General features: G+C 44.5%; 3 protein-coding genes across 4 annotated transcripts; all 3 read right to left on the bottom strand.

Moving 5' to 3' along the window:
• On the bottom strand, positions 1-1,231 carry grem1a (gremlin 1a, DAN family BMP antagonist). Its single transcript, XM_029497178.1, has 2 exons — positions 1,116-1,231; positions 1-965 (listed from the first exon to the last, which is right to left on the bottom strand). The coding sequence occupies exon 2, from the start codon at positions 955-957 to the stop codon at positions 418-420; it is 540 nt and encodes a 179-aa protein (XP_029353038.1). The 5' UTR covers positions 958-965; positions 1,116-1,231; the 3' UTR covers positions 1-417.
• Positions 1,232-1,321: 90 nt separating this feature from the next.
• On the bottom strand, positions 1,322-4,027 carry scg5 (secretogranin V). 2 transcript variants are annotated; one of them, XM_029497177.1, is made up of 6 exons: positions 3,996-4,027; positions 3,546-3,781; positions 3,143-3,292; positions 2,885-2,997; positions 2,616-2,669; positions 1,322-2,439 (listed from the first exon to the last, which is right to left on the bottom strand). In XM_029497177.1, exons 2-6 carry the CDS (start codon positions 3,745-3,747, stop codon positions 2,311-2,313), a joined length of 648 nt encoding a protein of 215 aa, XP_029353037.1. In that variant the 5' UTR covers positions 3,748-3,781; positions 3,996-4,027; the 3' UTR covers positions 1,322-2,310. The 2 variants fall into 2 exon arrangements, with proteins under 2 accessions (XP_029353037.1, XP_029353036.1); XM_029497176.1 differs by having other exon boundaries at positions 3,546-3,848; positions 3,996-4,016.
• A 3,186-nt stretch (positions 4,028-7,213) lies between these two features.
• On the bottom strand, positions 7,214-11,000 carry actc1a (actin alpha cardiac muscle 1a). The gene is made up of 8 exons (XM_029497175.1): positions 10,885-11,000; positions 9,331-9,484; positions 9,082-9,210; positions 8,788-8,983; positions 8,537-8,698; positions 8,211-8,402; positions 7,570-7,751; positions 7,214-7,477 (listed from the first exon to the last, which is right to left on the bottom strand). Exons 2-8 carry the CDS (start codon positions 9,457-9,459, stop codon positions 7,334-7,336), a joined length of 1,134 nt encoding a protein of 377 aa, XP_029353035.1. The 5' UTR covers positions 9,460-9,484; positions 10,885-11,000; the 3' UTR covers positions 7,214-7,333.
• Positions 11,001-14,966: the final 3,966 nt, after the last annotated feature.

Here is a 14,966-nt window from a genome sequence, read left to right as displayed (position 1 = left end):
TAAAGCTTGAAGAAATGTTTTATTTACAAGCAGGTTACATTACATGATGTAATTATCCACAGGCATTTAGCAGTGCAGCTCATTTACACACACAAAAAGAAAAAACTACATCATTTTATTTCATGAAAGCCTGCGACTTTTCCATCCCACACAGTGGAAACAATCAAAGGTCCTTTGAAGATGTGTCCTCTTACATTTCCTGCTCTGTCTTGCACATCCAGCTTTGGCACTTGACCAAGACCCTGAACTTTGGGATCAGACACAAAGAACGGCTGAGGGGCGACTAAATATCTGTTCGGTGTGATCAATCATTCATTTCAGGTCGTCAGGAAACTCCTCCTAACAAAGGCTCAGGTGACTTCCTCACCATGTCCCACGATGTCCCATTTCTGTTTCAGCAAAGCTGCGCCTCTCGGTCTAATCCGTTTCTATGGTGGTGCAGCGGCACTGCTTGACGCGCTGCACCCGTTTCTTCCTGGTGCTCGGCCTCTGTCCCGGGCAGAACAGGGTGTAGGTGACGGTGCTGAAGGTCTTGGGTTTGCAGGCGGAGCAGGACTCGAAGGCGTTCCCGTCCTGGTAAATGTGCCGCGGGATGTAGAAGGAGTTGCACTGTCCGTAGCAGAAGCGGTTGATGATGGTGCGGCTCAGGCAGCCCTCCTCCCGGATGGTCTGCTTCAGCGGCTGCGTCTTGCACCAGTCCAGCCGCAGGTACCGACGCTCCGTGACGTGCAGCGCCTCCTGGCTGGACTCCAGCACTTCGTCGGTGGAGGCGACGGGCCCCGGGCCGCGGGAGATGAGCCCGCCGATGGGGGGCTGCAGACATCTCTCCGATTCGTTGGGGCTGTACTTGTTCGGATGCGGCAGCGCGCTTTGGAAGGTGGCGGCGTCTGCTCTCCAAAGGCGGCCGAGCAGCAGCGTCAGGGCGGCCGCGGAGATCAGCGCTGACGGTGTCCTCATGGCGGAGGCTGAAAGGAGAACACCAACTGGATCAGAGGTTGATGGAGAGCTTTTACGCACAGATATTACGCACCAATTACGCACCGTCTTTTCCAGCCAAAACACCATCTGAACAACAGACGCGGATTTAAATCGAAGAAATAAAATTGTCTAGATACCTGGTGTTTATTTCAGCTCCTCGGGAAAGCTAAATCCACAATGTTTGTTCCTCAGCTCCTGCGTCTTCATGAATGCCACACTGAGGGCTTTTTCTAAACTGTCTTGAGTTTCAAAGCTTCAGCAGGACACGCCCCCAAACCCGGATCCTCACTTTATCTGTCTGAAGAAGGCTGGGGGGGAAAAAAAAAAAAAATCTCCCTCCAAACTTTTTCAATGCAGATAAATCGTTTATTTGACTTTACCGAACAAAAAACAGAACACAAACAAGTGAACCGACAGAGATTCATGTTTACTGCAGCACAAAGTGATGTGAAGAGATACAAATCAGATTCATCTCTAAAACATTTCCCATGTCAGGGAAGCAGCTGGCAAACCAACGCATACATGACAAAGCAAAGCTACTCATATCCATAACTGACATTTGACTCGAGAAACGTGATTGACTGCTCATATCAAGGCATAGAAAAATTAAAACTGATCTTTGTACAGCTATAAATAACTTTCTGATTTAAGTGTTCTTATAAAGTTATACGCCTTTACACAACTTTTTTTATAGGGAAGTATTTAACAGCACACACTGCAGTATTCTGGGTCGAATCAGATGACAGAGAGCGGGATGTTCTAGTTGTATACCAACAGAAACAACTGTGTGAATGCATTGTATCTTTATTTGATCCGTGTGAATGAGCGCTCTATTTCTCGCTTTCTTCCCCAAAACAGCAGCTGTCAATTGAAATCGCAGCAACTCTGACTTATTTATTTACAAAGCTATTTTTTGAGAGAGTCAATTAACTAGCAGGAGTATTGATAACTGATTTTAACGGTTCACTGGTCCCAATATTTATGACTAGTTAACACTTAAGCCAGCTATGGAATAATTTTTCTGCACATTTCTTATTTTATGACCTGGACAGTCAGACTGGCAGACACACTGATGATGAACATGTCAGTTACTGTAGTAATACGAGCTCACTGAAGGTGGCATGATTTACTCCACACATCAAAAAAAAAAATTATAAATAAATAATAAATTGAGTTCAGGCTTTGCTGAAACAACAATTAATTTATATATGCAACACATTTCAGTTTGCTCATTTTCCAAATTATCTGCAGTGAAGTCTGTAAACTAAAATGCTTCAGTTTGCTGTGTTAAAAACCATCTGATTGTGTGTCAATATCACGTGTCGCAGGAGTTTAGGTTGTGGATTCGCTGGCAGCGGCGACGGTCGGTGCTTCCTCGTCTTCCTCCTCATAGAAGTGAGGAACAGATTTCTTGGCAACCACGTTGTCCAGCCTCTGGCCCATCAAATATGGATTGACACTCTGCAGATGAAGAGTAAAACGTCTCAGCTTGTTCTGAACATCTCACTTCTCATGGAGATCAGTGAGTTTAAGAGGAAATCGGGCTCTTCGGGGATAAACCTCAGAGCTGCTGATGTGGTTTCTGAGACTTAATCCTATACAGCAAGAATGAAAAGGACAGCCATGAAACACTATACCCTTTTTCTTCTTTTCGGTCCTCCCTTCAGTTTTTGGTACAAAAGCTCCTTGTTCTGTGAGGAAAAGAGTAAAAAAATTATAATTCAGTTAAAAAAAAAAAAAAAATTATCTCCCGTTTTACAACTGGTTCCTTTGTTCTTAGATTACAGTCAAATAGTTTGAAAGACACAGCTCAATTCATCTTGAAGCTGTCAGACCTTAAAGGCTGCAGCACACCTGACGTGGTTCCATATTTAAACATCTGCTGGTTCGCTCAGTCTGTACTCACCCACTTTGCCAGGGCCGGATAGTCGTGCTCCGGATCAAAGAGGTGCTGGTGTTTCTGAAACTCTCTGCTGAACTCGGCCGTGTCCGGAGCGTTTTCCAAACACCCGTCTGCTACTGTGGGACATCGCAGGGGACAGAAGGGATGCAACTTTTAGGCAACTACAGTAAAAGTAAATAAATAAAAAGTAGAAACTGATTTCACTTTGAAAGAGCTGATGTGCTGGAAGTTTCCACTTTCAAAAGGAGGAAGAGCTCCCACCTGTCTTTCCCAAGGGGCAGGGGTTCGGAGGGTCTGGATATCCGTGGTCATCACTGAAGTCTTTGGGAATGTTGTCGCCGGTCAACTCGGCCACAATGTTTGGGATGTTTCCGTAGGGGCCGAGGTGCTGCAGCCCTTCATGAGCACCACCTTGTGGGGAGGAAGAAAGGAAAAACGGTACAATCAAAAACAAAAACACAACAGGAGCAGCTTTACTGCTGCATCATTTTCTGTCACAGATGAGTTCTAGCAGGATTAAACTTCATCCAGCCAACAAAAGAAAACATTGAAATTAACATTTTATTGTGACAGCTGAAACAGATACTGCACATTTTTAACCCACGACAAAAAAAAAAAAACATGCAAATTCTCCTGATCATCGGTGTTGCTGTGCTTTTCTCACCCTGAATGCTCTGAGGCCCGACGATGTTGGTGGCCTGATGTGCGGGGTACTCCACCCGAGGCCGGGCGATGCCCAGCTGCTCCATGACGCCGTGCAGGAGGCGCTGGATGTCGGCCTCGGACACCTGGTCGGCCGTGCGGGGGCTGCGGGCCGAAGCCGAGCCGAGCTGCAGCCACAGGAGGAGGCCGAGCAGCGGAGCCATCTCAGCAGGCGGTAGGACACACGGACACACACGGCTGCGTTTCACAGTTTGACACAAGAGGCTCAGATAAACAGGCTGCTGTTGATGCTGATGTAAATAATCTATAAATAGACATGAATCAGAGAAAACGTCTTAACTCAGAAATGTTGCGTTCATGGACTTTTTTTTTTTTTAAATGACACTCCATTTTATTTCTAGTAAAGACCATAAATGATCAAAATACAGATGTTTTGTTTATCTGCTCTTACCGTGATAGTGATGTGGGGACCTGCCTGCTGCACCAGACGTGACTGCAGGGCCTTATGGCTGGTTTCCGGTTTTCAAAATAAAACGTTATTTCACAAACAACGAGAAAAGCAAAAAGAAAAACCGACTTGAGAGAAATATTCCGACGCCGCTTTGGAGCCAAATCCACCCAAAAGCGTCCTTGACTCAATATTTCATTTTTTGTGTCGTTAGAGATCACCACTCGCCTGGATGAAGTATTTAAACCTTTATTTTGAAGGGAAACGCCGCCTGTTATGAAACCTCGCAGGTGCGAGCCTCGCGTCACGGTTCAGATGCAGTTGCTAGGCGACCAACAAATCGCTGCTTCTCATTGGCTGTGCAGCTAATTGGCCGAGAAGACGATGCAATCAGGAGGAATCGGACACCAGATTTTAAATGTACAAAGAATAAATGACTGATTTTTGGCCGTCCCTGTTTTTCTGTTAAAGATGTGGTAGCACATGCTTGAGGGGAAAAAAACGTTTTTATTCACTTTAATTTAGAAAGCTTGGCAAATCTTTAAGCATACAACAGTTTAATGTAAAATAAATAGTCAAACATAAATATTAAAATATAGCAAATTAAAAAAAAAAAAATACTAAGAGCCTGAACTTCTCCAATCGGCTCTATAAATATAAACTGGTTTATTAGCGACCATAACCTTAAAATGGTGGATAAATCTGAGGCTGCCTCTCAAAGCGTTAAACGTTAGAGTGAAGAACGCCTTCTCCAGGGCGTCAGCTGCAGTTTGCCCACAGCAGTGAGGACAGGCGAGCCGTCTCCATCCTGCCCTCTGGTGAAAAAGCCCAAACGCAAATCTCTAGAGACAAACATCACATGGTGCATTTTACTTTGAGGATATTTGCAATCTTGTTCAATTATTGCCAAACTGATCAAATTTACCGTCTTAGTCTCTCTCGTGGTGTCTTGCAAAAGTCTTTGCCAGCCGAACTGGAGCCATCCACTGAATCTCGTACAGGTCTGAGACTTTGTTCTGGAAACCATTTGGAATGGGTACAAAGTGGTTTTTAAAAAAAAAAAACCTCATCAAAAATTCGAGCCCTTTCCTCATGTTGTGTTTACCTGCAGAAGGCATATACGTCCTAAACAGAACAACGTTGGGAAAAGTCTCACAACCGAGGCTTCTCCTGAGCGACGGTCTGACTCCAGATGTGGCCCCTTGGCTCTGCTCAGGGACGGCAAGCATGACCTTTGACCTTCCGTGACTCCAAGGTGCCGTCTTCACAGATCGCAACACTGCATATGAGTAAAGTGAAAGCAAACAGGGACAGGACAAGTTCTTTCAATAGTTAACAGTCTTGGTGTTGTATCACTCCCCCCACCTCTTTATTTTTACCTTTGAAACTGTGTCTCCTTTTATGTTCTTTCTTTGAATGTGCTTGTTTTGGAAAATTGAAGTTAATCAGAAACTCCATGCTGTCCATCACAGCCTTGGGAATCACGCCTGGTGAACACAGTGACAGTCATAACTGGGAAAAACACAGTTAATTAAAGTATGGGACTTGAAAAAAAAAAAAAGAAAACAGAGCGACTGTTTTACCAAATAAGTGAGGGTTTTCAATGAAGTTGCGCAGCACGAGAACGCGGAGTTCAAGTCGCCCCTCGGACATCTCAGTTTTGTTCGGAGGAGGCAAGAGACACGGAGCGAAGACTGTAGCCAGGTTGGAGCTGGTCATCAGGTTTTCTGTGCATCTGGCACAATAACACAAACTTATCAGAAGTACTCACATCTCTGGAAACCTGTTTGAAGATACTTTCAACACATAAGAAAATAAAAATAGAGGAAACGGCCCATAACTCAAAGATAAACTCAGTCAGTCCAAAATGATTAAAAACCTCCAGCAACAATCTATATTTCCTACTTTTTCCTGTGCATTCGCCCCTGGTGGCAACCACGTTGTTACCTCTGGGAGACTTTGGAGAGGAAGTTGAACAGGTAGTGCAGACAGGAGGAGTTTCTGGCCGGCAGCAGGCACGACAGCAGCTGCAGGGCTGATGTCCTGTCCTGGACGTTGGACAATCCCTGGGCCTTCAGCAGAGCCGCGTGGAGCTCAGAGGGGAACAACGGCTGCGGCAGCTCCCTGCAGAACTGCTTGATGAGCGTGGCCACGTCGTATGGAAGGGCTGTGGACAAGCAGCCCTCTCCACCATTCAGCTTGGCCTGAAACAGACAGGAGGAAACAGTAATATACTGACAGCTCCTGTCGAGATTATTTTAAAATAATTCAACAAGAACGCCAGAGTCGTACCCTGAGGCTCTTAATGCGAGGAAGAGAGCCTGGTTTTCTGAACAGGCCCACAGTCCCGGCACGCTCCAGAAGAAATGAGCAAGCATCCACCAGAAAACTGCAGCACAAAGCATAATTAAAACTGCAGCTTCAGTCTGATATCGGGTCATTTTAAAGACTCCTCAGACTCACCAGGGTACGAGACCAAACTCCGGGATGTACTGCCGGGTTAAGTTCTCCAGGGGAACACCAAAGATTTTTGCGCCGCCGACACACAGTCTCTCCTTTTTCTTCTCTGAGCTCTTCACCGTTATCCCGTAAAGAACATGAAGGTGAAACCGAATCACACTGCTGTCTGTGACCTTCATGACTGGAATATCACAGAGAGATTCAGCAGTCTGTCAGAGTCACTGATGAAAGGAGGGGAGCGGCGTCATTATACTCATCAGCATCACCTGAGACGCCTGAGACACAGGGAGGTGGTGCGTTCAGGTGACACCTTCAGCACAAAAAACTGATTGTTCCAGCTCTCAGGAGCAAACACATCAACTACCTGAATTTGGTAGAACATTATCTCCATTATGTCCTAAAAACTTTTGCTGGGTTAATAAACCTGAACCGCAGAGACACTTTGATGGAAATTTACAATTGTTGTTCTGATATAACACAGATTGAATTTTTTATATCAGTTCTTTATTTTGGGGAAATATATTGGATTATCTTATCTCAACGAATCTCTTATTTAATAACTGCAAAACCTTTTTCCTTTCTTTTATAACTCTCTGCAAGTAGGTTAAAAAAATGGCACACAACTGCTTCAAAGTAATTTATATTCCTCGGTGGAAAGTGTACACACAGTTTGGATCACGTTGACAAAGTGTGAGTAACCCATTTTAATGTACGTCCGTGAGCTTTATGGTGGCACAGACTCCAAAAACTCCAGATCACTGTTAAAAGGAACTAGTTTTTATTACAACAGTACATGTATATACAGCAAAAGGTACAGTAGAAATAGAGATTTGAAGGGAGAGCCGGTGTGGTTGTGTGGGTTTGTGTTGCTGGTTGGAGATTTAGAAGCACTTCCTGTGGACGATGGAGGGGCCAGCCTCGTCGTATTCCTGCTTGCTGATCCACATCTGCTGGAAGGTGGACAGAGAGGCCAGGATGGAGCCGCCGATCCAGACGGAGTATTTCCTCTCGGGGGGAGCGATGATCTGGGAGGGAGCAGGAGCAGGAGCCACAGGTTGGTACCAGGAGATGTCACCACATATTTAGATTTTATTTGATTTGATCTGTTGGGACTCACCTTGATCTTCATGGTGCTGGGGGCCAGGGCGGTGATCTCCTTCTGCATACGGTCAGCAATACCAGGGTACATGGTGGTGCCGCCGGACAGCACGTTGTTGGCATACAGATCCTTACGGATGTCAATGTCGCACTTCATGATGCTGTTGTAGGCGGTCTCATGGATACCAGCAGACTCCATACCTGGGCAGGCGAGATGAGAAAAGGTGAGTGAAGGGTAAATATGTGCTGATATGGAAATAAATATCAATCGTAGTAATAATAAGAAAAAGAAGAATGCCTGCAGATAAAAATTGTAACACTTGAATCTTTTGTATTCAGCATTTACATCTGATAACTACATCAAATGTGCACTATGTACACACTATAATACCACAATACATATAAATTATATATATGATACATTTCCTATAAATGCTGAATAAAAACTTTTTTTTTTCCAAAGATAAGCGAAACATCAATAATTTTGTGAAACTTCGATCTTTTGTTGCCAAAATCTACATTTAATCTGGTGATTTGTTTATTTGAACCCGTAGGTGGAGTAAATGAGCCTGGCCTGCATCCCAGCCTTTCTCTGACCAATGAAACTTGCAGACAGTGCGCTGTTCACCCTGAGAAAGCCGGTCAGCTGTCAGGACTCACCGATGAAGGAAGGCTGGAACAGAGTCTCGGGGCAGCGGAAACGCTCGTTGCCGATGGTGATGACCTGACCGTCGGGCAGCTCGTAGCTCTTCTCCAGGGAGGAGGAGGAGGCAGCGGTGGCCATCTCATTCTCAAAGTCCAGAGCAACGTAGCACAGCTTCTCCTTGATGTCACGCACAATCTCACGCTCAGCTGGAGGGGGGAAGATATTTCACCTTTTAGCCAAACAGTCTTTCACGACAACAACACACACGGCTGATACACAAAGGTCAAACAGCCATTAAGTTTCCAGCTTGTTGTTGTGGACTTGTCAAGGTTTTTCTCACCGGTGGTGACGAAGGAGTAGCCACGCTCAGTCAGGATCTTCATCAGGTAGTCAGTCAGGTCGCGACCGGCCAGATCCAGACGCATGATGGCGTGGGGCAGAGCGTAACCCTCATAGATGGGCACGTTGTGGGTCACACCATCACCAGAATCCAGCACAATACCTGACCAGGAAAAAAAAAAAGCAGTTTGTCAGACGACAACGTTAAAACTGAGGAGTTGGTTCAGTTTGAAGTCTTCGGTGGGGACTCACCGGTGGTACGACCGGAGGCGTACAGGGACAGCACAGCCTGGATGGCCACGTACATGGCGGGGACGTTGAAGGTCTCAAACATGATCTGGGTCATCTTCTCCCTGTTGGCCTTGGGGTTGAGGGGGGCCTCAGTCAGCAGGGTGGGGTGCTCCTCTGGGGCCACGCGCAGCTCGTTGTAGAAGGTGTGGTGCCAGATCTACGAAATCCAGCACAAGGAGGAAGGTGTTTACTGAGCGGACACAACTTAAGGCTCTCTCACTGTGTGCCGTGCAGGGCGGTATCTCCAGTTCTCACCTTCTCCATGTCGTCCCAGTTGGTGATGATGCCGTGCTCGATGGGGTACTTCAGAGTCAGGATACCTCTCTTGCTCTGGGCCTCGTCTCCCACGTAGCTGTCCTTCTGGCCCATACCCACCATCACACCCTGCAAACAAACACGTCAGCATCTCATTAAACACGTGATGAAGTCTGCGGTGAGTCTGCGGTGAGGCTTGGAAATAGTTAATAGTCCCTCAGAAACTCGTGGTTCTGTCTCCATCCTTACCTGGTGACGGGGGCGTCCAACAATGGATGGGAAGACAGCACGAGGAGCGTCATCACCGGCAAACCCAGCCTTGACCAGGCCAGAGCCGTTGTCGCACACAAGGGCGGTGGTCTCGTCGTCGTCGCACATCTTTGGTCTTTTCTGGGCTGGCCTTCTTCATGGGGCAGCAGATAGAAACATGGGAAGAGCATTAGTTTGTTTTTCTGTCTCGTTCAGGAGCTTCTGACTTTGAGATTCCTACCAAGGTGTTAGCCATAATTTGTAAGATCGTGCTGATTAATTGGATAGGAAAAAAAAAAAAAAACCTTATCATGCTAAAATGTGTCATATTTATTTTGAAGAATATAACAGAAGATGATTTTCATTGAAAAAACAAAGCCCTGCCATGCTGAGAAACAATCTAGCACTATGATCAATATGGAAACAGCTCTGAGTGCTCTAATCTCCTGTCTGAGTGTCACAGCTGCCCGAAAAGCCAAAACAGGACATGGCTTGACCCCCCACCACACCCCCTACATACACACTCACACTTCTATTTTCAGCCTGGGGACCTTTGAGTCCCCGCCACCCCTCCTCTGTATCTCCTCGTTAAGCTGGAGCCAGTTAACAGCTGAGGTGGTGTGTCTTTTGACAAGCGGTCTGGCTCTCTCCACAGCTGTCGCCACATAGAGGAGTCCTCTGTTTGGAGCCAGACCACGTGCTCGGATCCTTCCAGGATTCTCTGGCCACAACCTACATCCCAGGTCGCAACAAGCCCCCAACGCCCCGCCCCTTTCAAACGGGCTTCCCCATTCAACATCTGTAAGTACAATTTAAATGTCCTCTGCGATGTTTAGTACAGTTTACCGATGCTCAGCACCAAAACTGTGGATGAGACCTGAAGCTTAGATATATTATTATTTCTTATAAACTTTGGCATATCAGTGGCGATATGAGTCAAGTTCTCCTGTGACAGCAGCTCAAGCTCCAGTCCAGCAGGCTTTCCATGCATTGAAATAGCTGCTTAGCTAATCTAATCTTTAATCAGGAGAGCCTCAGTGAACTTAAACATCTCCTTTCTCAAGAAGGACTTTTGCCAGTTTCAGATTTAGTTTTTCTCAGCCTCATAAATGCCACCAGAAAAGCATTTCCATTCCTGCAAGTGTTCCTGCAACATTATCTTGTCAAGTGTTTGCTTTTGGTATTTTAATTTGCACAAGCTTCCTCATTTTGGATCTGTCCTGATTTAGAGCATCTTAAACTGTTTCCTTTGTGAACCCAAATAATACCTCCATGAAATGCAGTAGTCTTAACAGTTCAACACCACCAATTATTCTTTTTTTTTTTTTTTTTAGTCTTTCCACTTTTCTCTCTCTCTTATGCTCATCCTTCCCCCAAGACATCACCTACTCTGATCACAGAAACACGATCAACTCCAAACTCTTGTGAAAGAAGTGTATCCATGCAGCAGCAGTGATAAGTCCTACAGCAGCAGCAGCAGCATCTGCTCATCCTCCCTACTCCCCGCGCACCACAACCCAATGCAGACAAACACAAGACTGCAGGGGAACTCACCAAGTTGTAGTTGCAAGACTGGAATTTCCACTGGGACAAAGGGCGAGGGTGCGAGGGGGTCCTTAAATACGTCCTGCTGTCCTGAGGCTGGGGGCTGGTGGGCGGGCTCAGGAGTTCACACAAGCCCAAATTAAGTGCTGCTTGGCAAAATGGTTCAGTAAAGTGGATCCTGTGTCAGGGGACGCCACTAAACTGGAGAAAAGCTGGCTAAGAGAGACCAAAGCTTTCAGATGGAAGTGAGGAGTCATGGGAAGTTTGTGCCAGGAAAAAAAAAAAGGTTATCTGTGATAAATAATTCACAGTTTGTTGTTCAGTTCAGTGACTCTGGAGCTGGATGATTTCCACTACTAGCCATATTGCCTTTTGGTATGAAAATATGGTTTTTATATTTGAGTGCTTCATCTTAATTCTATATAACATGTTAAAACTCGAGACAGCAGTGTGTTATTGGTATTGTATTATTCTCAGATGATTCATGTGTCTCCCTTAATAATGAAATTCTGCCCTTTAGAGCAACTCACGCTCCTTTAATTCAAAGCTGCAGCGGGTCAAGGACAGTTATGGAAATCATTAACTGTATCATCATCAATAATACATTCAGATTCCTGCTTCATACAGCATCTCTCCTCCACTCATTTTTTTTTTTTCTGGAGCTGCTCTTCATGTCCCGGATGAGTTAATATGACTAAGCTCAAACAGGGCACCAGGGATGTGATGGTAATCTGAGATCCCGTCTGAGCAATCTGGTTAAGGAGCCGTCGAAGGGAACCCGCTTGAGTGGGCCTGCCAGTGTCGTGGCATGAGACAGCTGAGAACCAATGTTGTAAGACAAGTGCCCAGACCTCCGGCAGACGACAGATCCCCAGGACCGCCTGTGCAGGGAGCAACGAGCGACCGTTCTCAGCTCTGATTGGCTCCAGTGTCTCCTTTTAGGGGAATGGAGTGTAGCAGGTGCCAGTGGCTGCATGTTGCTGCACACCCATGGTAGGATGACGGGGGCTCGGGCTCCTTATTCGTCACCTTATACTGCCCCCGCAGCACCTAGATCTCCATGCTGGAGCCCTATCAGGCCACTGTGAGTGCAGTAAGAATGTAAATACCCCCCACCCCCCCACCCCACCTCATGCCATCAACACTTTGAAATATTCCATTTGTAGCCATGTGCTGTAATGGACCTCAGAGAGAGACGCTACTAACCTACTTGTCTCTTTCTATTCCAAGCTTTTACATAACAGACACCTCAGATACATTCAAACCAAACCTCCTGCTAATTTGAATATAATATATATTTTAGAATATGTTGTCCCTGATCAGTATGTCTTCACCTACTGTGGAGGAGTAGTGGCCTGATTAAAACTCAGTAAGCGTGAGTTTGGACAAACTTTCAAAGGCTTTTTTGCAGCAGAAACCGTTTTATTATTTTATATTAAACTTCTAATGAAAGACACAATCGATCCTTTTAGATATTGAAAAGAATAAAATATAAAGTAAGTGTCCTCGGTCCAATAGTAGTCTATAGTAGGCGAACCTGAGGTTACTGTTAGGTGGTCACATTTGAACTCAGTGTTGTCCTTCTGGCTAAGTAAAGCTTCAGCATATCCTCTTTTTTTTTTTTTTCAGCGGCAGCAGTAGAGATAGTGAGGTTGGCTTTGACCTCTGATGCTCTGCAGCAACAACTGAACCACAGCCATTTCCTCCACGTCAATACAGCTCTCTCCGTACTTGGAGACAGTTTGATCCAAAATTCTTCACATCATTCACTTTCCAAGTTTGGTAGCATTTACACAAAAACTAATTAACTCCATAAGTGTGGAGAGTGTTGCCAGGTCCAGTAAAAGAACAACCTCTGCGCGTTGTTGAGCATAAAGTGTGAGGCCGGGACATCCCGTTGGATTTTTGAGGGGTGAAGCTGGTGCTGTGTTTTGTCAACAGCTCCCTTCGAGTCAAAGAATCACTTTTTGGCTGAGCGCTATCTTTATCACCAGGTCTTTATCAGGATGAAGCAGTTTGGTCTTAAATGGGTCACGGTTTTGAGGGACATTCATCCTTATAAGGGCACGTAGGAAGCACACAGTTTGTCTGTCTTGACAGCTGCCCCCTGTTCTGCCCCCCCCCCAACCCTAACCTCTAACACACACACACATATGCACACATATGCACACACTTCAGCAGTTGTTAGCAACAACTGCTTCTTTACAGCCAGTCCACCTTAGACAGTCTTGTTTATCATTTGAAGAACAATAAGGTATTTTTAAAGAGACTTGGAGTTGAAGAGATGTACCATAAAAGAAGTAGGACTTCTGTGTCAAATAAATAAATAGACAAATAAATGTTGTGCAAAATATTCAGACATATAACTGCAAATGATAAAATGAAACAAAAGTAAGACAAAACAAAATTACTCACATCATCATTTACATATAATGTTGTATCTCTCAATGCCAAGCTGTTTTGTTTTGTTTAATTTTTTTCATGCCAAAAAATTGCTCCAAACCAATGAAAGTTAAATGTCTGTAACCTGAGTAAATTTATTTCTGGTAGAACTAAATGAAAAATCAGGTTCTGTATGTTATCTTGTGGGTTTTGGAAATATTCTCTGGTCACACCATCCACACCAACCCAGTGTAGGATGCCGTCACATCTACTTCCTGCCCCTTCGTCTGTTCCTGGATAATTAGGAAATATTCGTATACTCCTAATATTTTAGGGTTTGGCTTTGTTGGTAACTTATGCTTCAATGTGGGATAATTTTCTCATCATATATATGTTGTATGTGTCTCTCTTAAAGTTTATGAAGAGCACATAGTGTAGTTGTCAGTCTTCTTCAAAATAAAGGCTTTAAGCTTGCTGCCTAAACTAGCTGCCCAGAGCAGTGGATGACTATTGATGCCAAACCTTTGGCACTCCCGAGGGGTGAATTATGGAAAACAGCCCCTGACAAATAACAATGTCCTATTATCGGTTCTGCGATGTTGCTGTTGGCACCAACAGCTGTACCTCCTAATGTGCCACATGCTGGCTGTAAACAGCTGACGGCTGTGAAATGTTTAAGAAGCTGTGTGTTGGTGGACATGTTAATCAGTACAATCACACAAGGAGCTATTAAGTTCTGTGAACAGTCAAATGTTTTAATCGTAATAATATGACTTACACTGTTTTTCTCAGACTAACCCAACACAGCACAAAGAAGTATGACACCTTACTGTATAGTTATGCACTTAGTAAATGACTCATTCTAGGATTTTTCCACTATAATGCTGTCAAACATACTGTAGTAGGTGAGGTTGGCCAGAGCTGCTGTATGTGCTATGGTTAAAAATGTCCTTGTAAAATATGCTATGCCAAATTATCAACGTGTGACATTTGCAGAATAGAGTATGCTGGTTAAGATAAAAAAAAAAAAGAAAAAAGAAAGGAGATTACAAGTAAATTTAAATTAAGGGATTTGCTATACAAGGCAAGAACCAAACATCACCCCTGTAGCAGCTCACTGGTATCACTCAGCTTTGAATAAATAGCAGTGTGTGTTACTGATTGCTGAGAATGCGTAGAGCAAGCATTGTCAAGTACCACAAGCAGTTTCCCAGATAATGTCAGCTCTATAAATAAATGGGGTGCTTTGAAAGTTTCCATGTCAGCACTCTATTGTTGTGTGCCACAACGGATCTACAGAGGTGTGTGTGGTTTGTTTGGATGATCCTTGTTTAAGGGTACAGCTATTGCATGATGGGCGCATCAGCAGAGTGAAGGTGGGTGAAGTTTGTGGTGCTCTTGGACTTGATCAAGTTTTAGAGATGTTTTTTGTGTGTGTCTTCACTGATGCAAACTATGTCCTCCAAAGTGACCATCAAGTCAAATCAACAGCTCTGTAAAAACCGAATAATTTGAACTTAATGAAGCTTGGAGCCGTTTGCAGAGCTGCTGTTATAGAGCATTTAATTAATTATTAATAAATAATACAAATTCACATTTTGCATGTATATTTCGTTAAAACTGATCACATTTGTATTTGAAATTATACTGTTGAAAGAAAATTGTTATTTTGCCACAATTTAGTACATTAAAAAGCCAAATAATATATA

The sequence above is a fragment of the Echeneis naucrates genome, chromosome 24 (assembly GCF_900963305.1).
Source record: "Echeneis naucrates chromosome 24, fEcheNa1.1, whole genome shotgun sequence".
NCBI classification, from domain to species: Eukaryota; Metazoa; Chordata; class Actinopteri; order Carangiformes; family Echeneidae; genus Echeneis; species Echeneis naucrates.
The sequence above is the reverse complement of the archived record's forward strand: the minus strand, read 5'-3'. Positions and strand labels throughout refer to the sequence as shown.

Coding starts and splice junctions, on each gene's coding strand:
- actc1a (XM_029497175.1), bottom strand. CDS start 9,459: ATGTGCGACGACGACGAGACCACCGCCCTTGTGTGCGACAACGGCTCT. Junction 8,699..8,787: donor CGCCTCCGGTCGTACCACCG/GTGAGTCCCCAC, acceptor TTTCCTGGTCAG/GTATTGTGCTGGATTCTGGT. Junction 7,478..7,569: donor CCAGCACCATGAAGATCAAG/GTGAGTCCCAAC, acceptor GCTCCCTCCCAG/ATCATCGCTCCCCCCGAGAG.
- grem1a (XM_029497178.1), bottom strand. CDS start 957: ATGAGGACACCGTCAGCGCTGATCTCCGCGGCCGCCCTGACGCTGCTG.
- scg5 (XM_029497177.1), bottom strand. CDS start 3,747: ATGGCTCCGCTGCTCGGCCTCCTCCTGTGGCTGCAGCTCGGCTCGGCT. Junction 2,670..2,884: donor ATCCGGCCCTGGCAAAGTGG/GTGAGTACAGAC, acceptor TTTTCCTCACAG/AACAAGGAGCTTTTGTACCA. Junction 2,440..2,615: donor GACCGAAAAGAAGAAAAAGG/GTATAGTGTTTC, acceptor CTTCATCTGCAG/AGTGTCAATCCATATTTGAT.